General features: G+C 41.1%; 1 protein-coding gene and 1 long non-coding RNA gene across 10 annotated transcripts in view; one reads left to right on the top strand and one right to left on the bottom strand.

Moving 5' to 3' along the window:
• SLC16A12 (solute carrier family 16 member 12) overlaps window positions 1-27,578 on the bottom strand; it is a 60,567-nt gene that overhangs the window by 15,976 nt on the left and 17,013 nt on the right. For all 9 annotated transcript variants that reach the window (XM_074959038.1, XM_074959035.1, XM_074959039.1 and 6 more), the window contains 3 exons: window positions 8,271-8,501; window positions 3,478-3,581; window positions 1,088-1,231 (listed from right to left, as the gene is read on the bottom strand). In XM_074959038.1, the coding sequence (XP_074815139.1) occupies window positions 1,088-1,231; window positions 3,478-3,581; window positions 8,271-8,380 (358 nt within the window). In that variant the 5' untranslated portion in view covers window positions 8,381-8,501. The remainder of the gene's footprint in view (window positions 1-1,087; window positions 1,232-3,477; window positions 3,582-8,270; window positions 8,502-27,578) is intronic.
• On the top strand, window positions 7,828-14,616 carry LOC141991039 (uncharacterized). The gene is made up of 3 exons (XR_012640321.1): window positions 7,828-8,071; window positions 8,424-8,580; window positions 14,537-14,616. It is a non-coding gene; the product is annotated as an uncharacterized LOC141991039 (long non-coding RNA).

The raw sequence follows: 27,578 nt of genomic DNA on the forward strand, positions 1-27,578 counted from the left end.
TTGTTCTCAACTGCCCTCTAGATTACATGTCAGCTCACTGCATCAGTACTACCAGCCTTTTACTATTAGTTCATTTCTTCCCTACTCACTCCCTGCAAACTAAATTCACTGCTTGTGAAATGGACTGTCTACAACTTAATATACAATGCTTCATTGCTTCTCTTCCTCAATATTCATAACAGCTGTCATAAAGGAAGCCTCAGGGGCAGTAGCAGGGTATGTGACATGGTGCTGTGTGTTACAAGGGACCTTTTTATTTGTTACGAACACATTGGACAAAGATTAACATTGTAATGCAGGAGCAACACACACTGTAACAAGGAATTTTTTTTTCTTAGCAAATAAGCTGTTGGCAGCACACAAAGTATAGTAATTCTACCAACTTGCTACTCAACGGCAGGGGACCAAGTACAAGGCTTATATCACCGTGGCTACCGTGGCAGTTTTAATGAGGCAGGAATTTCAGTATAACTATTGCAACCTCTCCCTCTTTTTAGTGTACAAGCAACTATAAAAAAACAGGACAGACTGAGAGTATTCTTTTAACACAGTGGCTGAATTCAAAGGGAGGATGCATTAGGATAATGCATTCAACAGAGGATTTGTGCTTATAAACTGAATGTAGAGCAGGCAGAAATAAGCCATGCAATGGTGACTTAAGAAACCGATACAATGACTCTCTCAAAGCTTTGTGTGTCTTGACCAATAATTTATATTACAACAAAACTCCAAAAGCATTAAACCAAAAGGAACCCTGTCAGCCAGTAACCTACAAAGAAACAATCCTCTTTCCCACCCTCTTATCATCTGGGAAGTTTACCCTCAGCCACACCACTGTTGAACAGATGACTTTTGCTGTTTGCTAGGCAGGTCACCAAAACTGGGGCTATTTCAGATCAGGAGCCAATACCAGAGGCCTGGAGCCCTCCCACATAATGCTCTGCAAGCAGGTTATTCTTTCATAACAAGGGGGTTCCATCTTGAGAGCCTCTGCTGACTGCAGCTGGGGCAGTGTCATTGGGACAGTGGTGGTCCCTCTAATAATGTTAAGGTAATGGCTGGGGCAAACATCATGAACCCCTCCTACCTGTAAGCACTCCTAATGAAAAGTAGAGGTGTTCCAGGCTTGTGGCAAATGAACTCAGGATCAGTCCAGCAGACGCAAGCAGTCCTCCGAGCATGATGCCCACTTGACATGATAGATGGTTACTGATAAAACTTCCAAGTGGGGCTTCAAAAATAATGAATGCAGTTAGTGAATGAATTCAGTGTGTATTCACATGCACTTCATCACCGGAGACAAGGCTTGGGAACAAAATTCAGCACCAAGACCAGACAAACAAGAGAAAAACACTGATCTGCTGCTGCAGCTAATTGGAGTGACATTTCAGATTCACATACATCATGTCATGGTGTTTGTGGCCTCCTCAAAAACCTTTTCAAAATGGTTGTTTTCTATTTTCCATAAAATCAGGTCAACGGCTATTTTAAATCAGGCAATACCATTATAAGACAAAGCTGTTATTCAATTAATGGGGTCAAAGGAGGCAAAGCCAATGACTAGCTTAGGAGCATTTTGTTCATTACCCTCTCATTACAGCAGCAATAAACCTGCTACCTCTGGAATTTGTACTGCTACTCTATGAAAAGATGCCCCTTCTGCCTCATCACTGAAGAGCTTAGAAACTATAAAGCGCAGAAATGATATCCTTCTTTGGTAGGAATAGGCTGACCCAGCAATATTAAAAGTTAAAATCCCTGCCCACACAAAGAGCAGTGTGGAGTGCCAAAGTCCAGTTTCACCCACGGGAAATACAAATCCTAGAAACCTTTGGGCTCTTCTCTCTGCCTTCTTAAAATTCCCTTAGAGTTTCAGGCGGAAAACTTTGTCCTCACATCTTTGCCTATGAGATGTGGCGTAGTTGGTGCAGAGGTGACGGCTACATTTTAGGCCCCAATCCTGGAATGCAATGAATATGGGCAGACCACTCTACCTGCAGTATGACCTGTGCAGGATCAGACCCTAAGTTTCCACAGTACTTTGCAGACCTTTAAATGATATCCATGAGAAGTTAAGTATAACTCCAGAACAGAACAGGTGTCCTAGGGCAGTGGTTTTCAAACTTGTTTTCTGGCGACCCAGCTGAAGAAAATTGTTGATGCCCATGACACAACGGAGCTGGGGATGAGGGGTGTGAGAGGGGCTCAGGGCTGGGACAGAGGGTTAGGGTGAGGGAGTGAGGGATATGGGGTGGGGCCGGGAATGAGGGGTTCAGGGTGTGGGAGGGGGCTCTGGGCTGGGGCAGGGGGTTGGGGTGCTGGAGGGGGTCAGGGCTATGGGTGCAGGCTCTGGAGTGGGGCCGGAGATGAGGAGTTTGGGGTGCAGGAGGGGGTCAGGGCTCTGGGCTGGGGGTGCAGGCTTTGGGGTTGAACCATGGATGAGGGTTTTGGGGTGCAGGAGGGGGTTCTGGGTTTGAGGGAGGGGCTGAGGGCTGGGGCGGGGATTGGAGAGTGGGGTTTGGGTGTGGGCTTACCTCCGGCAGCTCCCAGTCAGCAGCAGAGCTGGGTTCAGAGACAGGCTTCCTGCCTGTCCTAGCACCGCGGACTGCACTGCGCCCTGGAAGTGGCCAGCAGCAGGTCCGGTTCCTAGGTGGAGGTAAGCAAGCGGCTCCATGCGGCTCTTGCCCGCAGGCACCGTCCCCCCACCCCAACCCACATTGAGTGCAGAGCCAGTGCTCAGGGCAAAGGCAGTGCATGGAGCTCTGTGGTCCCGCCACCTAGGAGCCAGACCTGCTGCTGGCTGCTTCCAGGACACAGTGCAGTGTCGGAACAGATAGGAACTAGCCTGCCTTAGCCAGGCAGCACCATCTATGTGACTTTGAATGGCCCAGCTGGTGGTGCAGACCAGAGCCGCTGCGACCCAGTGCCTTCAATTCTGCGACCCAGTACTGGGTCATAACCCAAAGTTTGAAACCACTGTCCTAGAGGATGTTTCATAAAGAAAACACAAAGGACATTTGCTCACAAAAAAGTTCAGTGAAGGGATGCGATGGTTGTGACTTGAACCAAAGGAACTAGGAAACACACAGTCAAGTCTGAAATATAATTGCAATATAGTAGGCAAAACAAGTCCCAGTGGAATTCCTCTTAAACCGTGACCCTTCCCATTAGGTCTTTTCACTAAAACATTTCTTAAAACACACATCACGTGACAATAAAATGCTCTGTTTCTTTTCAGTATCAGACAAAATGGTACAAAAAAAGCCCCCTCCTTGCCAAACTGTGCTGCAGGACACAGCTTGGACATACTATACCCATTTGGCTACAAAGCCAGGATGTGCTGGACAAAAGTCAATAGCCAGCCTGAAGCCAGAAATTTTCCAAACTGGCTCAGATGACTTGGGAATACACTAATATCAGGTATCCCACAGGACTAAAGAACAAACCAGTTTATTACTCAGAGAGTGCAATACCCACCACACAGCATCGTGGCACAGTCTGTAATGGAATGGATCCAAGCTGTTCGGGCATAATCCTGAGCAAAGTATGTCTGGAACTCCACAAAGAAAATTGAGATACATCTAGGAAAGAAAACATGAACACTGATCTGTTAAATTCAGGGATAAAGGGCCTCTGGTTTGGGTCTGTTCCAAATCCTATGAAAGTCAATGCAAAGATTCCTGTTGACTTCCAAGGGAAATGAATTGGGTCATTAAACATCTGCAAAATGGAGACCAAAATGAGAGACTATCTGGATGCACAGGAAATAATGACAAATGACAATGTGGCACATGGGATGGATAGTTCCTACAGCAGTTCATGTGCCTGGCTTATATCTATCTAATTGAATCAGAGAACAACAAATGAGACAATGACAAATGAGACACAGGATGGTCACCAAGTATGACCCTAGTAGTGGGATTAGACAGATCAGTTTAATCCAGCAAGGACCAGGAAGACATTTCCTTCCACAAGGACAGCCAATCTTTAAAAGAGCAGACAATTATCTTGCCTTTTTTTATTTTAACGTCCCATAAACTATTTTCCTATTCCTACATTGTTGTTACTTTCTTCAAGGACTAATGTATATTAGTCAGATGACTTCTGGGCCATCAGAAGTCACTTAGGGCACAAAGAAGGCCCTGTCATTCCTGTCTATCATGCTGTTTGCCAGAGTGGCTTTCATTTTTTCACTAGGATAGGTTGTTGGCCTATCATTCAATCTGTGATACTTCCCAGGGACACCCAGGGCCATGAGGTACCTCACTATCATCAGCCCTTAGCATGAGGAAGCCTTGTCTGTGTCTGCCATATGTCAGCTCCCTGGCTGCACCAGCCACAGGCAACACAAGAACTCCCTTATGCAGGCCCTGCTCTCTCTACAAATTAGCGATAGGCACATTCCAACCCCCAAGCATCTCCCTGGAATGTTCAGCCCCTGGTCCACCAGACAGTTGCAGTATTCACAGAATTGCTGCTTCCATAGAAGCAGTACACCCCAAATTACCAATTACATCTCCGATCTTAACACACAGCACTTAGGTATGTTTATAGTGAAAACAGTAAAAGTTTATTTAATAAAATATAGAGGTTCAAGTGATAACAAGAAGTAGTATTGGAAACAAATGGTTACATATAAATTAAAACCATAGCATGCATTCTAGAACTTAGAGTTATTTTCATATCTTAGAGCAATACTTATCCAAAATCCTTCCCGTGTATTAAACGAGGCTTGGCTGTGATCTTCCATTCATCAGACAAGTCATGCTGGCAGCTTGTCTCCTCAGTGAAAGATCCAGGGTGTCTGTTTGCATACCCAGATAGATCAGAATAATTCCTTGTCCATATTTATAAACAGGATACCACCTGCTGTATACTACTTTATTGTAGACTTTGCAATTTCTTAATCAGCATCTGGCTCAGTATGCAAATAGGCCTCCGTTAAGACACACACAATACACAACAACCAGGCAGGGAAATAAGCGTCTGTTACCCACTTCCTGAAAGGAAGCCATCCAAGACATGTCGCCTCCTGGTTATCTGCCTTAAGAATCTCATTTTCAGTATAAACATATAACTCCTTAAACATGATCTGTGCATACATTTTGCAGTGATTATGGTGGACCAGCAGGCTACTGGCTCTCAGTAAAAACTTCATATGCCAACCTTTACTGAATTATTAGGCAAATATTTGACCTCGCAATCCCTGTAAAACTCTATGCACCTCTTGTGCTCTCAGTCAGTTGGCACCAAGACATTTCTCAAGGATAGGATGTTGGCCTGTCATTCTCCCCTGCAACCTGGAGGACCTAGGGACTGCTTTTCTGTCTGGCCCCTATTCTTTGACCTATCCAGCTTGGGTGGCTCCGCCAGAAGTTAAAACTTCTGCTGACATAGCTCTCAGGGTCATTGGAATGCAGAGGCCTTCCCACCGCATCAAGGATATTCTTCTCCTTCCCTGGGGACTGCACCTGAATGTGGTGGGAATGTTTGCATATGACCCTGAGAGCTATGCTAGAGGGAGCTTTAACTCCTGGCAAGGCCACCCAAGCAGGACAGGTAGGGAGGGACCAGATGAAAAGTAGTCTACTGGTCCTCCAGGCGGGAGGTTGGGGGTGGTGGGAAGAAGGGGCTGAGCAATAAGCCAACAAACTATCCTCGTAAAAAAGTGAAGTGATAGAAACACAACAAGATAGCCACTCCAGCAAACAACATGATAGACAGGGATGGCAGAGCCTTCCCTATGCCCTAACTGACTTCTGATGGCACAAGAAGGATTCAAATTCATGTTTACAGAGACATATAGATATACAGATGCACACAAAATGCCATTCGGTTATGTAAATTTTGGAACAAACTCACAGTAATCAAGGAATCCCGTGCCCATATGCCTGCAGACAGCAGCATACACTGTAACTAAACAAAGGATCCAAAATGCTGGCTGATTTAACAGCATGGACTCTGAATGGCTCTTTACATACAGAAACTGATTCTGAGACCAGCCCTCCCTTTTTGTGGCTGCAAATACTCACGGATGCATTGTGAACACAAAGACAGGAGTCCATCTGTTTAAAATCTGCCAATAAGGTAGAATGTTGAAGTACAAATAGTAAGCAAATCTTTCCTCCCGCACACACACACAGACACACACCCTGTCTATACTGATGCCAATTAATGTTAGACTTATTAGTATTATTTATTTAGGTACCTCCTACTGCAAATCAAATACCACAACCCCTGCTCTGACAAGCTTATGAAGTATGGCATCAATGAGACTCATGTGCATAAAGTTAAGTGTGTGCATGACTGTCTGCAGGATTAGGCCTAAGGCTCTGACCCCGCAATGAGTTCAGTGTGGATAGACCCAATGCCCCACTGATTTCATTAGCCCGAGTTGCAATAGAATATATACAAAAGAACGAGGAGTACTTGTGGCACCTTAGAGACTAACCAATTTATTTGAGCATGAGCTTTCGTGAGCTACAGCTCCCTGCATCGGATGAAGTGAGCTGTAGCTCACGAAAGCTTATGCTCAAATAAACTGGTTAGTCTCTAAGGTGCCACAAGTCCTCCTCGTTCTTTTTGCGAATACAGACTAACACGGCCGCTACTCTGAAACCAAGAATATATACAGACATTCTTCTTCTTTCCTGAATCCACAACATCAAAGTGCAGGGTGTGTCTGTCATCTTTCCATATCACATGAATGAACAAAACTGACCTTTAGGATAAAATGTGTTTATGTACTATTAGAAGCATGTTACTAAGGAAAAATAATCAGAGTTTTGTTTGAATGACAGCATCAGTAAGGATGAGGGGCACAGTGTAATTCTCAAATATAGTCTGGTAAAGTAGCCCCTTTCATCAGGTCTTCTGGCTGTATCTATGTCTGATCTCAAATGCACCATGGAATTCCACGGTCTCCTTTACTGCTCATGTGGCATCATACCACTATTTAGTGGTGCTTTATGATACTTGAAAATAAAATATCCACACACCCAATATCTGATCGAGAAATAGGAATATTTCAAGTTTGCTAAATAAGCAAGGGGTTATTGGGTGGTCTTCCTGCTCTGTCTCCAATCAATCAACTGTCTCTCAGTTCAAAGCCAGATTTCAGATGCATCTGTTCTAGAAAATATAGCATCAATTAGATCAGTTCTATAATACAAATCAATGTATTTCACAGGCAAAAAAGCAAACATTATGGGGACAAAACTGCCTTTAGAAAAACTTGTAGTGTTAGTATGTGGTTCGTGTAGCTGCAGTAATACGGTAGCACTAGATCAACATTTACAGGGTGATAGACAAGCGTCTATGAGACTTACCACACAATTCCTTCATCAGGTCTGGCAGCTTCATTTAAAAAGAAATACATTATGTAGGTAAGAAGAGTTGTAACTGTATCGTGTTGCCAGTTCAAATGAGACCCTTGTGTCCAATGCCCCTCACATACTGTGCTGCCTGTCTCTGATATCCCTCATACAGTTTACATGGTCATATCAACAGAGACCATCCTCCCATCTATAGTAAAAATAAAACACAGCAACACTAGCAGAAGGAACCTTCTTGTCCCCAAATGTATAGATGCGCGTTTCAAAGTACGTTAGCCTATTTTCTCTCCTTCTATTTTTGAGGAATACAGCAACAAATAGTCCCTGCATAGTTAGGATACTTGAGGTATACATAGCGAAGGGCCTCTTTAGGTCACAGCTCTCATGCAGGGTGGCACCTGAAATGCTTGTAGAGAGCAAAGAGATTACACTACAGGTCAATCAGATATACCCAAGAGTCAAACAAATCCACAGGAACTGTCCAAAACAAATCACAGGAAGGTCAGAGAGGGACACAGGGCCTGGAAAGACCCTGACTGCCTCCTCTAGTCCCCACTGAACAACTACAGCATGAAGTAACTCTGAGAGTGCAGAATAGTAAGGGTGCTGATAGGAGTTCTTGGACAGGGCATAACAGCTTTCATCGGGGACTAAGCAGGACTAATATTGGAGGAATCTTAATCTTTTAGCTGTCCCAGCCCCATACAGATTTCAGAAGGCCTTCGAAAACAAAACAGGTTAGAAGGATAGTAAAAAGTCCAGACAGAATTGATTCTTTTAACTTCAACTATTAGCCATTACAAAGGATCTTTCTTATTTTTCTCTTTATAAGAAAGAAAGAAAGAAAGAAAGAAAGAAAGAAAGAAAGAAAGAAAGAAAGAAAGAAAGAAAGAAAGAAAGATTGCAAACAGTCAGCCTGACAAGAAGCTATTTTACCTTGTTACAGCCCTAGTGCAGATAGTAACGAGGAAGCAGCCAACAACAATCATCCATCCCCACCCTCCATCGGGAGGGGAGGAGAGCAGAATTTTCTTTGGTGTTGCCATAGCTGTGATAGTGGTGATAGTGATTCTTTTTTCTTCTTTCCAGAGTCACTGTAAGGGACCGACTCCAGCGGACACACAGAGCATGCATGGAATGTTACCTGGTACAAGTATTATTTGCCATCTGAAACAGAAAAACAGCAGGGAGAGAATCAGACTAAGTCACCCTTCACAAAACCCCTGTGAAACTACATTATCAAAGGGTAATATATAGCTGTTGTTTTATTGTATGTGGTGATATATTTTTAACTATGATTGGGTAACACACATTCTGTGCGTTGTGAAAAGCAAATGAATTTGGGTCAGAGTCTGTTCTCATTTACTCAGCTGTAAATCAGGAGGAACTCCACTGATTTCAATTTACATTGTATAATCAAGAGCAGAATTTGGTCCTACATCTGAGAGATTTTCTACCTTTAATATTTTGTTCCCGCAATTACACCTAGCACATAATACCACAAAATGCAGTGATCCACATATACAGGCAAAATCCTCAACCGGTATAAATCCCTGTAGCTCCTTTAACTTCAACAGAGCTACACTGACTAATGCTAACTGATGCTCTAGCCTGATTTTAATTAAAGTTGTAAAACAGTTTCCGTTATAATCAACTGTTTTCACTCACACATAATTTACTGAAAAATTCACCTTTTGGGCTGAAATTTTCACCTACACATTAAGGTGAATATTCCTGGAAGTCTGAGCTTTTTTGAACTACAGGTAAGTGGAAAAAAATCCCGCCCCCCCCCCCCCCCAACAAGCAAAACCTGCTGACTTCAGTTATGATTTTTCTGAGTAGGGAGAAGCATAAAGGGAGGAATTTTTACCCTTTCCCATGAAAACAGTCAACACAATGTCTGTGTACCACTTACATTACAATTAAAACCTCAAAACAGGGTTTAAATGCAGTTTGAATGGGGCTGGACCTCTGCACTAGACTGAATTCAACCTAAAGGGCTCAATCCTGTAACCAACTAAAGTTATGTGAGTGGTCTTCTTAACAACTAAAGTTACTCATGTTACACACATTTGCAGGATTGGACCCATAGTGACCAGCTGCCATGGCTGTGATTCGGTTTTCACCAACCACTACAATACAAGGCAGGGCTGAGCGTTCTGAGGCTAAGCCCCACGTATGCTCAGTTTCCTGCACATGCAGCCTGGCTGTCTGGGCTGTTCCCCATTCCCAGGTCTGGGCAGGATGACTGCATGGTTTGGGTGATTACTGTTAAGGGCTAGTTGCTTTGTTGCAGGGTTGTTGGGTTTTTTTTTTCCTGAATGAAGTAAAGACTTCAAACAAACAAGCAAAGCAGTCTGGTATGTGTTTCAATTTTGCTTGGAGAGAAACCTAAAATATCACAGCTATAGTGTAATATTGTAGATGCTGAACATACAACATTCATGCTGACAAGAATCACAGGCAGTCCCATGAAATGTTATCTGATAACATTTGGAGAAGGGCTTTGGGGCTCTTTAAAGGTACACAGTGATAAGCAACTCAGGGTAGTGATTAAATCTCTGATGAGATGCCTGCTCAAGTCACACAGTTCCTCAGTCAGACACTGCGCAGGTGCTTGACCCTGAAAGGCCCTGAGCCCTATGGTCACAATCCAGCAAAGCACTACAGCACATGCTTAACATTAAGAACCCGAGTCCTCCAACTGAAACTTGCACGATCCACCCTTGTAGCATCTCAGTTTGTGCATTTTGGAACAGAAACTCTTTCCAAAGGCAGAAGCTTCAATTCACAGGGCAGTATTACAATGCACCAGAACTGGTGACCTGAGTTACGTAGTGAAGGGAAATATTTGGAATTGCAATATGGAAACGTGTGCTGGTCTGCAGTTTCAGGCTGTTATTTTAATGCAAATGTGTTTTAGAAGGCATACTCCAAAAACAGTATCAAGGAATAAAACAATCCATGGAGCAGGCTAGACCTACGTGTCACTGCCATGCGATGACACAAGTTAAACCAGGTCACTGACAAAATGTCTGCCCCAATTCTTGATGTAAAGGATACCAGAAAAACCAGTTATTTCCACTGGTTTTCTGTCACTCCCTTTACTTGAGGCCGAGATACTGTATCATGTGTGTTTTCTCTCTCTCGTGTCTGATGGGGATAGCTGATATTTCTATTTAAATATTTCTAAATGGTTCAGAGCCAACAGGCTATGCACATTGTTAGCCTATGAAATGCATGTTTGTATATGACACTCTCCTCCCTCTGATGGTTTGTCACACTCACTGGTTTTTCATTTAAATCATATTGGAAATGGACAATGTCAACCTACATGTTTGTATAGCACGTTGCACAATAGGCCTCTTGAGTGGCACCTTTGGGTGCTACCATGGTACAAATACGAATAACACATTAATTAAAATAAAATAGGGCTGCAAGTGGCTCCAGTTGTGGTGGAAATTACATCCCCTGTAACGGGTCAGCTTCCCTTCCCAATTCACAGTGGCTTTCAATCTCATTAGTTTGTCAGGTCCCTTACCCCCAACATAAAAAATAGCCCCTGTGTCATACTGAACACCTGATGTATCTGCAGTTTGGTTATATAGTAATGGTTATCTTTGCTTACAAAAAATCTAACAAGAAGTCCCAGCTGTCATTGCAAGAGTTTTTATGAACAGCCACAGGAATAGGTAGCTTGGCCACAAATGTTCCTATGGGAGTTTAAAATGTAGAAGCTCGTACAAGTACAAGCTCACTCTTGCAAGAGAAGAGACCACAGACCTTGTCAGTTCGAATCTTGTCTCAGCCCTTATCCTCAAGGCAGTGAATGGCATGGGCCCAGGATACCTAAAAGGTCAACTGAAGCTCTGTGATGAAGACTATAATCGACAGCTGTGCTTCTCTGAACTCTACAATAAGAGTAAAGCTCTTCTGTTCAGGAGACAGGTCTTTCTCCAGGACTGGTCCAAGACTGTGGAATGAACTCCCCCAGGCACTAAGGACCATCACAAACCTCACCACCATCCAAGTGCAAGGTGTGTTTCTTTGACCTACCTTCTCTAACTAAAGCATATAGAAACATGTCTATACATCTTATTTTCAGAAGTTCCAAAACAAGACACTTCTCCCCTGGTGGGAGGATGAGAGAACAAACACGTGACAAATGTTAGACAGGTTGCTTTATCCATTAATGGAAGGGACTCAGATACTATGGTGATGAGTGCAGTATAAGAACCTATGAAGAATTACACACACACACACACCCCCAAATATATAAAAGAAAAGAATATTAAGGTTGCCAAGTCAAGCTCTCAAAAGCTAGGAAATGCCAGAACTAAGGTTGCCTGTGCTTCCTTAATTTGTCCCTGTTGGGCATATGCATTATGTTACAGTCTTTAATTACATAATCACAGGGTGAGACTCAGGAATCTTTCCTTCCATTCCAGACTCTGGAGGGGAGTGTGTTGTAGTGAACGTAGACTTTTTTTGTTCGTTTCCTCCAACCTTGACCCCTTCTGCCTCATCCCCTCTAACTGGTCCCTGACCCAGTCCTGTCTCTTTTACCACCCTTTGCTCCTTGTCACAGTCCCATCCTCTACTCCTCAGTCTTCTTATCCCAGTGCCAGTCTTCTTGTCCAGCCAGTCCTTGTCTTCCCCTCCAGGTTCACTTCCAATCTCCCCCCTGGCTCCCAGTTTCTCGCCTTCCCCACACCCAGTCCCAGTCTCCTTGCCCAGGCAGTCCCAGTTCCTGCCTCCCAGATCCTCATCTAATCCATCTCTGTCTTCCTCACATTGGCTTCCAGTCCCAGTCTCTCTTCCTGGGTTTATCCAACCTCAATCTCTTCCTTCCATCTCCTTACTGGCTACTTAGCCTAGTCATTTTGCCTAGTCCAGTTTCTTCCCCCACACCCTGCTCCTTGTCAGATCTGTCTCTTCTCTACCACTGACCCCATTTCCCTCCAAGCATTCCTAGTCCCAGTCCCCTTGTCCAGCCAGTTCCAGTCTTCCTTCTGCCCCTCACCTCCTAGTACATCATCCAACCTCACTGTCATACTCCCAGCCACCTGGCTCGCAGTCCCCATCCCAGCCTGGAACAGCTGGGAGGAGTCATTACAGCTGAAGTCCCTCTGAGCTCCCATAACCCTGGGCTGTAGTATGTTCATTCACTCTGTGGGGATGGCACATGCGCAGTCTGGTCAGCACTAGGCTATGAGAGGATGGAGCATGCTCAGTGAGGATAGAATCTTTGTAGATTTTAACTGTTAATATTGACATTTTTATTGAGCGTATGCAAACTGCAATTTTTCAAAGGCTTATATCTTGACCAGATTTGGGAGGAGTTTCCTGGGGATGGCATTAGGCACGTCCTTGACACACAGGCAACCCCCTGTCACATTTCAAGTCCCTGCTCCAAAGCTTGGAGGTGCTAGAGCATTTCTGAAAAAGTCTCAAGAATTTTTTAATATGGGCTAAACAATCATAGAATCAGAGAATATCAGGGTTGGAAGGGACCTCAGGAGGTCATCTAGTCCAACCCCCTGCTCAAAGCAGGACCAATCCCCAACTAAATCATCCCAGCCAGGGCTTTGTCAAGCCTGGCCTTAAAAACCTCAAAGGAAGGAGATTCCACCACCTCCCTAGGTAACGCATTCCAGTGCTTCACCACCCTCCTAGTGAAAGTTTTTCCTAATATCCAACTTAAACCTCCCCCACTGCAACTTGAGACCATTCTGTCATCAGCTACCACTGAAAACAGTCTAGATCCATCCTCTTTGGAACCACCTTTCAGGTAGTTGAAAGCAGCTATCAAATCCCCCCTCATTCGTCTTTTCTGCAGACTAAACAATCTCAGTTCCCTCAGCCTCTCCTCATAACTCATGTGTTCCAGTCCCCTAATCATTTTTGTTGCCCTCTGCTGGACTCTTTCCAATTTTTCCACATCTTTCTTGTAGTGTGGGGCCCAAAACTGGACACAGTACTCCAGATGAGGCCTCACCAATGTCGAATAGAGGGGAACGATCACATCCCTCGATCTGCTGGCAATGCCCCTACATATACATCCCAAAATGCCATTGGCCTTCTTGGCAACAGGGGCACACTGTTGACTCATATCTAGCTTCTCGTCCACTGTAATCCCTAGGTCCTTTTCTGAAGAACTGCTGCCGAGCCATTCGGTCCCTAGTCTGTAGCAGTCCATGGGATTCTTCCGTCCTAAGTGCAGGACCCTGCACTTATCCTTATTGAACCTCATCAGATTTCTTTTGTCCCAATCCTCCAATTTGTCTAGGTCCCGCTGTATCCTATCCCTGCCCTCCAGCGTATCTACCACTCCTCCCAGTTTAGTATCATCCGCAAACTTGCTGAGGGTACAATCCACACCATTGAACAAAACCGGCCCGAGGACCGACCCTTGGGGCACTCCACTTGATACTGGTTGCCAACTAGACATGGAGCCATTGATCACTACCCATTGAGCCCGACAATCTAGCCAGCTTTCTATCCACCTTATAGTCCATTCATCCAGCCCATACTTCTTTAACTTTTAATGCACATTTATTTTGGCATTATGGCAATTTGATTCTCCAGTTAGAAAACGTTATCTGTCGTTAAACAAATCCAGTGTTATTTTTCTAATGATGCCATACAACTGAATTTCTTTGGGTTGTGGACGCTGCAAGCAAAGTCTTGAAAAACACTTAATGAGGCATGCAGCTGTGTGACCCCCTGTCCTCCCCTCCACTATTCCTACCTCTGTTTGTGCATCTTAACTTAATCTAGACACTAAGCTTTTTGGTGCAGAAAGTGTCTTCCTGGTGTTTTTATGGAATCTAGCATGATATGACCCTGATCCCAACTGGTCCCACTGGGGACTGTGATAATACAGATAATGCATACAACGTGAGTCTTGCTCTCAGATTTGGGTGAGGGGAGGAAGGATTAAGGGAAGAGATCACTAGAGAGTTTGCACTTTGGAACCTTTCTTGGGTAATTTTCACTCAGGCATTAAAATGAATTTGCCTTATAATGAGTTCAGAGGAGACTCTGGGGGAAAAGGTAGCAGAAATTCTGCTGATGTATGAGAAAACTCTCAGCTACCCTGTTTGTCCAGAAGATGAGTAACTGCTTAGTGAGCTGGTTCTCAAGTTAATATGTTAGGCTTGAATCTGGCAAAATAAATAGCCTTTCAATTACTTTTACAGTTGTCGTCAAGATTCCTGGATAGGAAACAACAGTTAGCAACAGCATCTTCCTCACTGTTTCTGCTCAGCCAACAGAAAGAAGAGGGCAAGTCTGCTCAAAGGACACTGCCTCAGTGTCTCACCTCATCAGGAGATCCCTCTCCTAATGATAGGAAGGCAACGAAATCCACTGCAACCTAGCAACTGGCCTCTGCACATCACATGAGCCACCAATCTTTTAAAAAATGGCACATAGCCAATGAGGCACTCACTGCATCTCTCTGTCCATCTGTCCTTCCACAGTAAAGATTTCATTTTTTAAACAGTACAATTCAGTGATACAGTGATATTGCAACAGCTTTTGTGTTTTAGAGGATATTAGTCTTAAACTGTGGAAATTAGAGAGAGTCCCTTTGTTTTTTCTGTTCCAGTTCATCTCTTCAATCTCCAGTGCAGAGTTTCTGGTTAATAATACTTCAGAAAATAGCTCTCTCGTCCATTGCAGGTTTTGGATGATTCTCAAACTTTTGGGCTTCTCGTTAGATATTTGATCCATGATGGAGAAACAGACATAGGGCTGGATTCTGCTCTCCCCCAGTGTAAAGCTGCAGTAACTCTATTAAAGTCAATTACCCTTATTCTCATTTATACTAAGCCCGCTTGGAAATGTAAAAGGGGCCTTAAAGTGGGAGTAAATTAAGGCCCTTTTGCACTGCAAGAATAGCATAAAAGGGCCTTTGTGTAACTGAGAATCAGGTCCAAGAAGTTAGTCCAGATTTACAGCAGTATAATGGCAGTCAGAATCTGGCCCATAATTTCTACATATGTCAAATAATACAGAAGGAAAGGTAATTTTCATGAGACACAGAATGAGGAACAAAAGGATTTAGACAGTGCTTTGTCAGGAAAAAATTCTGAGAAAAAGTTATGTGTACATATTCAGTATTTGATATTCACTTCACTATTTCAGCTGTGGTGTTTCGCTGTGTTTGGTCAGATAAGGTACACATGATGACTGCCACTGTGCCCTGAATGGCTGAGGGTACAAGTTCTCCTAGAATGAATGAATTTGCATGTGTGAATGTAAAATCTGTTTCCTGTGAATAGTAATGTACATAGATTTGAAATTCACTTTCTGGGAATGAATGTTCATGGAAAGTGAATACAAGCTGCATAAGCAAGGCTAATGCAAAATTAATTATAAATTAGAGTGATTAATCACAGCTTTTTGTGTGTGTGCAATATTCACCCAGTTCTAATAGGTTTACTATCTTCCTAAGCAGCTACTTTTTCCATAAGATTTTCAATGCAGGGCTCCGATTATGAGATTTAGTATAACTTGTTGGTATGCATATGTTATATGAATGCATTAACCTCTTGCTTGGATCTTCTCTGGTCTTTGTTCTCTCTTCTCTGAATATTGCATATTTTGTCAGTAATGGAAGAAGGGGAAAGGGCAGAGAGGGGAAGAAGAGCAAAAGATGGAAGAAAAGGAGGGAAATGGGAGAAAGAAGAAAGAAAATGGATGGTAGAAAAGAAAAAAATTAAAATATTTGATAAGTGCTATCAGAGCTGACTCATGATCTATATACAGGTTAAGTCTGCATAAGTTCTGCATATTGCATATTCTGATTTCTGAATGTGCCTTGAAAGAGTTATTTGCCCTAGAAGGGTTTTCACTGCTGCATATAGATGCATATAAACCCACAGAGAGAGTAGCCTAAACCAAGCAGCACATTTGAAGGAAGATGAGATAGTACTAGTGATATGAACATGAAATAGCATGTTACTTCGCTGTGATCAGATTATCTAAATTGATAAATATTTCATATGGTATCAAGAATCTCCCTTCCCCACTCTCTGGTGTCCTTAGATGTTTACTTAGATCCAGTTTAGTTACTTTCTAAGTATTCTTAAAGAAGTTAGTGCACATAATAATCTGAAAACTTTCTTTTTAGGAGCCATTTTTAAGTAATAAGAGGGGAGAAGATGTTGAAGGGCACAGGAGTGTAATTAAATAAATTATTCTGAAATAGCACCTGGCCTCCCTTTCCTTTTTTCCATAACAATTACATATCTCTAATGGCATTAAAATTAGAAGTTTGGTAGTCAGATAGATTTTAACTTGTTCTTTAATGCATGGGAAACAAATACCCTTTAATTCTGGGATTCGAAGGCATTTTTTATTCTAATATATTTTCTCCAATTAAGAAATGAGCTGTCCCATTTTGCAACCTTGATTAGCTATTTAACCAAAAAAGAACAGCTTGTTTTGATAAGTAGCCCCTGAGTTCTAGGATTATGACTTTGCCTTATTTTTTATAAAACTCACCTGAAAATCTTAGTGCTGCTGCCCAAATGTCTCAGATTTCTTCTCCACTTGGAGATGTGTCTGTCTAATCTTTAGACAAAACCAGTTGTTTATGCTCTTCTGAGATAACAGGTGGGGTTTACACATCCCTACACAGGTTGTCCAATTAACACTTGTCCCCTTGGGAACCAGTAATTCTGAGGATTACACTGACTAAGGGACAAGGTTGTTCATTCAACTTTTAAGCTGGTCTTGCTAATTTCACTGCTTCCCTTATAGCGTTACAAAAGGTCATTAAAAATGATCATTCCTTTAGTGAATTTTGCCTGTAAAAAAGATTTCAACCAGATTATTAACCACTACAACACTTACATTCCTTATCTCACTGTATCTTTGGGAAACATCACTCTTATCTTTAAACAGACATTCATCCACAATACGATGCATTGCCTTGTTTCTAACTGGGTGGCATCTATCTGATTGGAAGAGAAGATTTAAGTTGAAATGAGTGCACTAGGCAAGCTTATATTGCTATTAAGAAGTATTAAGAGTGAATCTAGTCACACGTCTATTTTTCTAAATTACGAATACATTATATTTTGGATCATGTACAGGCTACACTGATAAAGCTTGAGTTTGAGATATACTTTATTTATCTCAGTGCTCTCAGACTATGGGCCACATTCGGCTTTCAGTGCAGCCACTCAACCCTATAATGATGATGATATGGCTCAACAATAGCCATAGCAGCCATTTGAGTAAAAAATCCATTTTAAAAGGATGACAATGCCTGGTTTACGTGCATACTATTCTGTGATCTTACTATGCATACTGAATTCTTCCCACAGACAGACCTGCTACATACATACATACATACGTGCATTTCAAAGCACGTTATTTACCCCCCCACCACCACACCATAGGGTGCAATAAGTCCTCAATACTTGTTTCACTTTATCAACAAAAATATATTTAGACAATTTTTAATCTGCTAGTCTGTAAATCTTTAATCTGCTTGCTGACCTGTAATGATGGACTTTCATATAAGAGAATGATAATAAAAATGAATTTGTATTCCAATAGGTCCAGAAGGCCCCAAATCAGGATGGGGGCCTCACTGTGTTAGGTATTATACAAACATACAATAAAAGACAGTCCCTGATCTGAAGAGCTTCAGTCTAAATAAAAAAGACAGATAAGGCAGGGAGGGGGAAGGATGTAGCAAGCATATCAACAGAGCAATCAGGATGATGGGTGACAAACATGTGCTTCAATTGGTTAGTTGTCCATTTATATGTAGTGGGAAATGGTGTGAGCAGGGGGTAGGGTGAAGGCGTGAGGTACTAGGAGCATGGAAACAGGAGAACCACACACCACACAACAAAAACACTAACCCAGGAACCTATCCTTGCAACAAAGCCCGATGCCAACTCTGTCCACATATTTATTCAAGTGACACCATCATAGGACCTAATCACAGTAGCCACGCCATCAGGGGCTCGTTCACCTGCACATCTACCAATGTGGTGTATGCCATCATGTGCCAGCAATGCCCCTCTGCCATGTACATTGGCCAAACAGACAGTCTCTACACAAAAGAATAAATGGACACAAATCTGACATTAGGAATCATAACATTCAAAAACCAGTAGGAGAACACTTCAGCCTCTCTGGCCACTCAGTAAAAGATTTAAGGGTGGCAATTTTGCAACAGAAAAGCTTCAAAAACAGACTCCAAGGAGAAACTGCTGAGCTGGAATTAATATGCAAACCATTAACCTGGGTTTGAATAGAGACTGGAAATGACTGGGTCATTACACATATTGAATCTATTTCCCTATGTAAGTATCCTCACACTTTCTTGTCAATTGTCTAAATGGGCCATCTTGATTATCACTACAAAAGTTTTTTTCTCCTGCTGATAATAGCTCATCTTAATTAATTAGCCTCTTACAGTTTGTATGGCAACTTCCACCTTCTCTGTATATATCTATATCTATATATTTATCTTCTTACTATATGTTCCATTCTATGCATCCGATGAAGTGGGCTGTAGCCCATGAAAGCTTATGCTCTAGTAAATTTGTTAGTCTCTAAGGTGCCACAAGTACTCCTGTTCTTTTTGAGGAGAAGGAATGGCAATATGGATAGGGAAGGGAAGGAGAAAAGGCAAGAGGGGAAGGTGGAGGGAAGCGAGAGTAAAGTTACAGCAGAGAGACTGTGGTGGTGGGTGGAGGGAGTTGGAAAAATAACCACTCAGAATCAAAACACAAGAAAATAAAAATTGTAAAACAAAAGTAATAATGTAACTTGAATACTATTATGGCCCACCCCGGCACTGGGATTAGTGTGGGGGAACCCTTATAGCCATTGATTCGAATGGGACCGGGCAGGAGCATGAGGGTCCATTCACACTGGTCCCTTTGCAGGACTTAGTTTGTGAGATCTGGTGAGATCACAGATGAGGACATGGTTACAGGCCCTCACAGAGGGAATCAGTATAGTCTGCTGAGTCCATAGGATGCAAATTAAAACTTTACAGTGAAATTAGTCAACTTTAGAAACCATCTAAGGGACTCGCAAAAGCCAGCGGTCTGTCACAGGTGGTTTATAGCAAAAGGTCAAACAAAATTATGATCCTTATGGTTATTTAAAGTGGTTTCTTCAGAGAAAGGACTGGCTCTGATAGTTAGTCCTTATTTAGTGCAGGTTTCACTACACATATTTACATGATAGGGTGTAACAAGCGTGAAGGAATATTCAGAAGAAAAGTAATTTTGTCTGGGACGTATTAGTCCAAGTTTCAGCCTGGAGGCAGTAATTATGATCAAATTATACTAAACTTACCTGGAAATATGGATTTCTGATTGTAGCCCTGACAGACCTTTAACTTATCTATATCAAGTGCCACTGTAATGACAGTATATAGAGCCAAATTCTCCACTTAAATACGCTGGTCTAAAGGAGAGGAGAATTTGGCCCTTTAGAGTGTATTCTCTCAGTAAGATTACTCTATGATCACATACAATAAAATATGCTTACTGACTGGAAAGAGAATTCTTCTGAGTCTAATTGGAAGCCAGCACATAATGGACATTTTATAAGTGTCAGCATTTTAACAGTAAGTTTTTGTAGATTTTTCCTGTGGATCTGGAACAAAGCAGTCCCAATTACTAATAGACATCTGAAAATGTTAACAGTAAAGACTCAATAATACTTTGGAAAGTCATTTGGATCCACTCTCTGTTTGAAAGAAAATGGTTAGGAATTCTGAGCCAAATTTTCATGTACACTGGTGTCAATCCAGAGTGATTGTAATGGAGTTATTGCAAATTTACTCCACGAAGACTGAGGATAGAATTTGGCCCTGTGGTCATTTCATTCTAATGGTCCATTACATTTCTATAGTAAATAAAAATCTAATCAAAATTGAAGAACTGCCCATCAGAAGATTCAAAACTTTTACAGACACCCCCAAAGGGCAAGGACTTTTATTGTACTGTGACCTGAATTCTGTTTTAATAATACAAAAATAAAACTAATGAAAAAAGTCATCTTAGGCCAAATCCTACCCTAGGGTTCATGTTTATAGCTTGCACCGACTTCAAGGTTTCTCCTACTCACTAGATTGTGTGATAAGTGTAATTCAGTGGTAAGATTTTTAGAATTCTGGATTTTTTTTCTTAATAATAAATCAGCGGTGAACTACACATTTATTATTCAGGAGGCTGTTGGCCCAGGAGTTCAGCAGTCATTACCATAGGGGTCATATGCCTTCCCCACTGCTAACTATTTTTTTCCTCAGTATTTGTACTTAATATACATTGTTGATTCACTGTTCATTTTTTAGTGAGTATGGAAGGTTACAAGAACGTTTCTTAGAACTGCCAAGTTATATATTGATTCCGCAATTATATTTCATTTTGGGGGTTCCTTCTGAAGTTTGTCTTTTTAAATACTGTTATATTTTAAACATTCCAGAAAACACTTCTCTTTTACAGTTGAACATCTAAATATGTGGTGGTACTTCAGTTTTTCATTTTCTTGATTTCCCTAATTGTTCTGGGAATCATAAATTCACTCCTTTGGATTGGCTTTTCATCAATTTCCCATTATGCCTTTAAACAGATGTGAACTTTTCAATTTAATTGCTTGCAAATACAGAAAAAGCTTTTTGTAAAGCCTTACGCTCTTCCATCTTGCAGGAACACTACCATGAGAAAGAATTCTGCTGTACTACTGCAATAGGACACATGGGAATATGATGTTTTTCTCAAGGCATTTGGTGATTAATGTGACTAAATTATTACTTTTTTTCTGTTCACTGATGCAAACCAATTTCATCACTGAGATACCCTGACAGTGATCCAAATATTCTTCTTCCTTTGTGTTAGTTGGGGATGGTCTAGTAATGATGTGAACTGTAGAGGGAACATGACCTAGAAGAAGCTCATCTCACCATTAATTCAAGGAAGATTTTTGGTACCAGGCAGCCCTAGCTGTGTGGGGAGTACAACATTATGTAGATTAAAAAGGAGTATGCTACATCATGTGGTCATATAGATAGGCTTATAAGAAAAGTACCCAGGCTGCTGAAAAGCAGTGATACTGCCAGCTCTCTCAAATCCAAGTCCTGAAGTGAGATCTACACAGATGAACACTTTCTGCCACAATTGTAGGATCAGAGCCTTAGGGAAGTGCTAGCAATAGTTCTGCAGGTTTATGGGAGCTTTGTAACTCATGCCTCAAATACTCCTAAATATAGAGCTACCAAGTAAGCAGTAGTCAGGGCTACAGGAAGTTGAGATGACCTCACCTAGTACTTTTAGAAAATGTACTTGTATTTTGAATTTCTCTCATTTTTCATCTGATGCTTTTTCATCCCTTCTGTATGTGGAGTTGTTTTCATTCAAGTTACGAAAGGCTGAGTTGGTCAGTAATGTTCCTGAGTTCTAGTAAAATGGAAAAATGCCCCCATAAAGGGGTTCACTCACCATATGCTCACCTCCCTGTGCCTGGCATAGCAAAGCGGTTGTCCCTATATGGAGCCCCTGCCGAGATTGCTTGCTCACTGCAGTGGTCTCTCTTCTTGCAGTTTGGCCCTCCAGGCAAGTCATGCTTTAGTCCACCCCTTCTGAGGCAACAGAGTCCAACCAAACTACAGTCAAATGACCTTACAGGTGTCTTCCAACAGTCTCTGGGCTTCATAATCCTTATACCCCTTACTTCAGGGCATTTCATCCCACCTTCCTTGGTGGCTGGTAGGGGAGCCTAGGTGATCCTAGCCTCAGGGACCCTGTAGCTGGCAGCCAAGGTCTACTCTGTCAGACTCCTTGCGGCCTCCCTGGACAGCTTCTTACTTCTTCTATCCCTCAGCGAATGACTACAGATTCTCTCCCTGCTGTCTCTTTCTACTACAAACTTCATGGCTTTATAGTCATCACCCAGGCTCTCCTCAGCTAGGCTTCATTATCAATTAAGTCTGGCTTTTTCTCTCTTGCAGGTGCTGCCAGGTATGTTAATTGGCCTCTCAGGCTCACATTAACCCCATCAGGGCCTGTGTGGAGTGCACTCCCCTTCATAACTCTCTTAGAATCAGACAAGGGGTGTCTCTTTTAATACAGAAATAATTCTTAGGAAGATTCTCAATGCTTTCTTCTTCATATTTTTCTTATTCTACAGAACTGTAATTGGCTAGACCAATTTTGTTTGTTACAATGTGCAAGATTTGTTTACAAAAAATCAGACATGAAAAGGCAAAACACATGATTTCTCCTCATTCGCTTATACTTACATACCCAAACAAATCAATTAATATGTTTAATGCACTGTGCGTTCTTCTAATGGGCAACACCCTTTACGTACAATGATATTAAACTGCCACTATGACCATTATTTCCACTTCCTGTAGGTCACAATTGTTAGGTATACCACTGAAATAATGATCCCTGTAAAATTATGATAGCCACATCATCAGCTAAAAGACTCTCTTGATTTTTCTAAATAGAAAACATCCTTGGTCTTTCATGGATTTAAGGCAGTAATGGAGCAGCATCTCCAAATATAGGGGAGATAAGAGTTCGACACAAAGGAAAACCAAAAAAGATGAAACCCATTGGTTCTTGAAATGACTGCTGCTTTTGATTAATATTGTTTTAATAATGATGGAGCTGGACACTACTGAGGCACCAAAAAGTCACCAGACAACCCACAGATACCTCAAAGAGAGAGTAAAACATGTGGCCAATGATATCAATGAGTGAAGGCATCTCTATTATAGCAGTGCCATTCATGTTCTTAGAGATCATATGTCTGTGTCACCTCTGCATCTAGGAGTCATTAAGGCTATAAAATATTGTTCTGAAACAATCTTTGAAATAAAAGGTATCCGTGCAGGAGGAGCTGATTTTACAAAATGCTGAATGAAACTCTGTTTTCCCTTGGTAAATATGTTGTTTCACATCTCTTGTCCCTTCATATACATTATTCTGACCACCTAACTAAAATAAAGGATGAGCATATACTTTGTTCAGAATAAAGTTTGTCTGTATATTAACAGGTGGAGGGTGCTTCTGTCTTTCTCTTGTTTCCTTATTGTGTCAAACAATAAACCACAGGCCAACCTTTTTCATTCATAACCTTAAAATTCCCATTGTTTCAATAATTCTCTCTTTCTCAACAATACCAGTCTATACAGTATCTAATAAAATCCCTCAGCGGACGCTATCGCATCTATCCCTAACCTATCTGCCTATTACAAATTATATGAAAAAAGTAATGCATAATTAAAGTTTGTTTTTTAAAATTTTCTCACTCTCTTGTAACTAAAATAGTTTAAAAGAAACCAACCACCTGTGTAAGTGACTAGTCAATAACAAATTATGCCATTCATATCCATAACAAGTAAGATTTTAGGAAACACATGCTGTTAGGTACAAGAGAATACTTTGATGTGGTAGTCACTTTCAATCAATATAAAAACCCCTTGAGTCAGAGGAATAAAGTATTACATACCCTATGACTAAGAAACATTGTAAGGAAGAAACAGACAGGCAAACAGCGTATTCACATATAAAATACAGGATTGACTTTCCTTGTTCCAGAAATCTGTATAAGCCTAAATTTTCCCTTGTATTTTAAGAAATGAGTGTAGGACTAAACTGTTGCACCTCAAGTCATCATCTGACAAGAAGAACCATTCAAACAAAAGGAAAGTCACTGCCTCTGTCATCCCCACAGCTTGTTATTCCACATAAACTCACTCTCATGGCAGGCACTTTTATAATAAAAGGCACAAACAGAAACAAATCTATGATTATTGTATCAATACCAGACTGATTTCTTTGTGATATTTTTCCAAAACAACAGGACAATAGACTTTTGCGTGTGTGCAACTTTACCATCACTAAGAACCAGCATGAACTTCTAGTAGGTCACATCAAAGGCTCCTCTTTTCGAACATGAACAAGGCCACATTTCATGAGAAATCTTTGAAACCTGAGTGTTATTTTAATTGCTGTTTGTTGAACCTCCTTCAACAACAATTCCTTTTCTTTCCCATATATACCAGCACTAATCTGAGTTATAACCAAAGCCTAATAAAACTAGAATAACTGCATCTTTTCCTGCATTGAGCTAATAGATTTAGAGATTTTTCTGTAATAATTTCCAATATCAGTCCTGCTGTGGTAGGCATTATAGCAGACACACCTTTCTGTTTAGTAAATATCTCTTCCTTTGTTCTTACTCCATGTTCATTACCACCAAACTGCATTCACATGTGACCGTGTCTGTAACGGGCCAAATTCTGCCCTCAGATATGTGTTTACAACTCCTATTAAAGTCAATAAGAGTTGCACCCATGTACTTTAAGACAGAATTTGGCTAATTGGTCCTAATTGTTTTTTCCTTTGACTGAACCATTCCTGACCTGACTACTTATTTACAACTCCAGTACAACCATGAAGTACCATTACCTGCATCATTTAATAATACGCAGCCAAAGTTCCAATATTGGTCCTTTAGGACTTCAACAGAAACTTCATTCAAGCATTTAAAAAGTTTGAAGTCTGACTTCATAATTCCTCTGGCTAATAAGAGGTCTTTCTATATACTACAAATATTTCCATATATAGTTCAAAATGTATAACTTAGTCACCACACTCTTAGAAAATCTCAGACCTAGCTGGAGGGCATACAGTATCTCTTTTGATTCCCTGAAGACTTTCCATAAAAGACACACACCTCTGCTTTCAGAGCACTTCCATTTTCTTTCCTTGAGTATGCTCAGCTTTTTCAAATAACTCTTACAATGTAGATTCTTAAGATGTTCTCCAGAGTTGGTGTTAATTCAACAGATCTGTAAATCCTTGGTATAAATTTAGGCCCCTTGTAAATATTTTACATTGCACAAAGTCATTCCAGCAATATAAGCAACAGCAGGAAGATTTCCTAGAATGGGGTTAATAAGTTAATTTGAATATTATTTAAAATATTAAAAGTTGTGACCATAAATGTAGCTCTCAGAGAGGTACAGCAAGTACTCTGAAATGTGTTTAATTTCAATCATCCCATTTTATTAGGAAAGTGCTGGAAGCCTCATCACTGGCATACTTTAAAACTAGATTGGACAAAGCCATGGACACTATCTGGAACAACCCTACATTGGGAGGGGGGATATGCAAATCACCTAATAGTTATTTTTCATCTTTGTGATAATGTTATGATTCAGATAGCTCCTTCTATACCTGAAGCACATCAGGCTGTGATCCGGTCTGATCTCACAAACAAAGATGGGTTGAACCTAGCTAGGAAATGTATGGAAGTCCACAGGAAACACATGCTACAGGAAGCAGTGTTGGAGACTCAATAGTTTACACTCTGCCTTCTAAGGCAGTGCTGAATCAATGCCTCAGTAAGATGATGAGTCCACAGTGTGACTGCATGGAGATGTCATATTTTGGATGAGATACCTAATTTTTGACCACTTGTATCATTAAAGATTCCATGGCATTTTTCACAAGACTAGAGATATTCGCCCTGGTGACTTGGCCAGTTGAAGTGGAGTAATTTATGTTCTGCTTATATAAAAATCTCCCTTATTTCAGTTTGTTAAAGTATTCTTCCCTTTCAGTAGGGCACTAGTGTCACTGTCTGCCATTGTAAAGTTACAGACTTCCACACTACAGGTAGCTGTATTTCAGTGGTAAGTGAAATGATTCATAAACCATGTAATTCCTCTAAATAGTTGTTCATTCTTTTAATAGAGTACTTGGAAATTCCAAGTTCTCTATCAGTCTGGAGTCTCTGGATTTAGTCAGAATCATATCTGTCCAAATAATACAATTACAATACATTCTTTTTGGCACCTTGTATTTCTTTTAATAGAGATTGGTTTTTTTTTCTGAGTTTTCTAAATAATGTGGGAAGGAAACATCACACATTAAAATGGAAGGAAACAGGTTGAGATCAAAAGAAAATGCTGAAAACATTTCTGAAAAGAAAACAACCGCTGAACAAGAAGAACCTATTAGTCTATAAGCACATTGTGAAACTAGGTAAAAACTTTCATCTGTTCACAAGTAAAAGTCTATTTTCTTGTAGAAATTATATACCATGAATCAAAGAACAGCTGACATGTCTGAAATAAATGGGCACATTCCCTATGCTCAGTGTCCCAGTTTGTCTTACTGAATAATTCATGTTTAAACTAGTTTCCCATTAAGCTTGTTTCTTTTTACTCTTCGGGCATCTTTGAAGCTATAAGAAAACTGCCTCTCTAGTTTCCCCTCCAAAGCAAACCCAGGAACAGCTATGTGACTACAGAGAATCTGCAGCGACTTCCAGGCATGGTACTGCTTGAGGCCATGCCTATTGCAACCCAGGAATACAGTTTCAATATTCATCTCCCTTAACCGTTGACTTTGTGATTCGTAGGAGATTTAAATTCTTCACGTTTCACCCATCCCCTTTATAATCAGTTCCAAACCCCAAATGAGTTACTATAGAAATGTTCACACGGTCACGTGCAGACTTGCCATTTCCATTCTGCTCTGTTAAAATCTATCTCCTATACTATGCCCATAGAGATCTTCAGTTTGTAAGCTATCAGCTTCACAGGCGGAACTAAGCAACAAACAGAACACTACTTCTGGTGAGGGACAGATGGAGGCCTTTGAGCAGCTCATTTGGGACTGGCTGTCAGGAAGTCACATGACAGTCTCTCACAATCAGGGAATGTATGGATCTGTAACTACTGGGAATGCTTGAAGAAATAACTGCATATGAAAACAGAGGATTAGTCCGACACACAAAAAACACTAGACAAGGTGCTAGGTAGGTGAGATGCACAGAACTAAAGAACTATAACAAAGAACTAAAGGGTGTTCATGATGCTAAAACTAACTAGTATAAATGGGAGCCTGTGGTTTTATATAAAAAGAGATTGAGTCACATCAGAACTCAGGAGACAGCAAACAGAGAGAAAGACTGCATCACGTTTTTTCTTTGGTCGTTAGTAGCTACACTAAAACAGGAAAGAGAGCCATAAAAGAAAGGTTTAGCTAGCCAAAGAGAAAAAGATAGTGAGTCAATGAACTGTGAGGCAGCAACCTTAGAGATTAGAGAATTGTTTTTTTAAGAAGTGAAGGGATTAATAATAACAGAGCCTGTGAAGGATGACATTTAAAGAGCCTGAAAAGACGAAGGGAGAGAGACAAAACTGACTATCTATAAACCAATCTATGAATTTAT

This window comes from Natator depressus, chromosome 7 (genome assembly GCF_965152275.1).
Source record: "Natator depressus isolate rNatDep1 chromosome 7, rNatDep2.hap1, whole genome shotgun sequence".
NCBI lineage: Eukaryota > Metazoa > Chordata > Testudines > Cheloniidae > Natator > Natator depressus.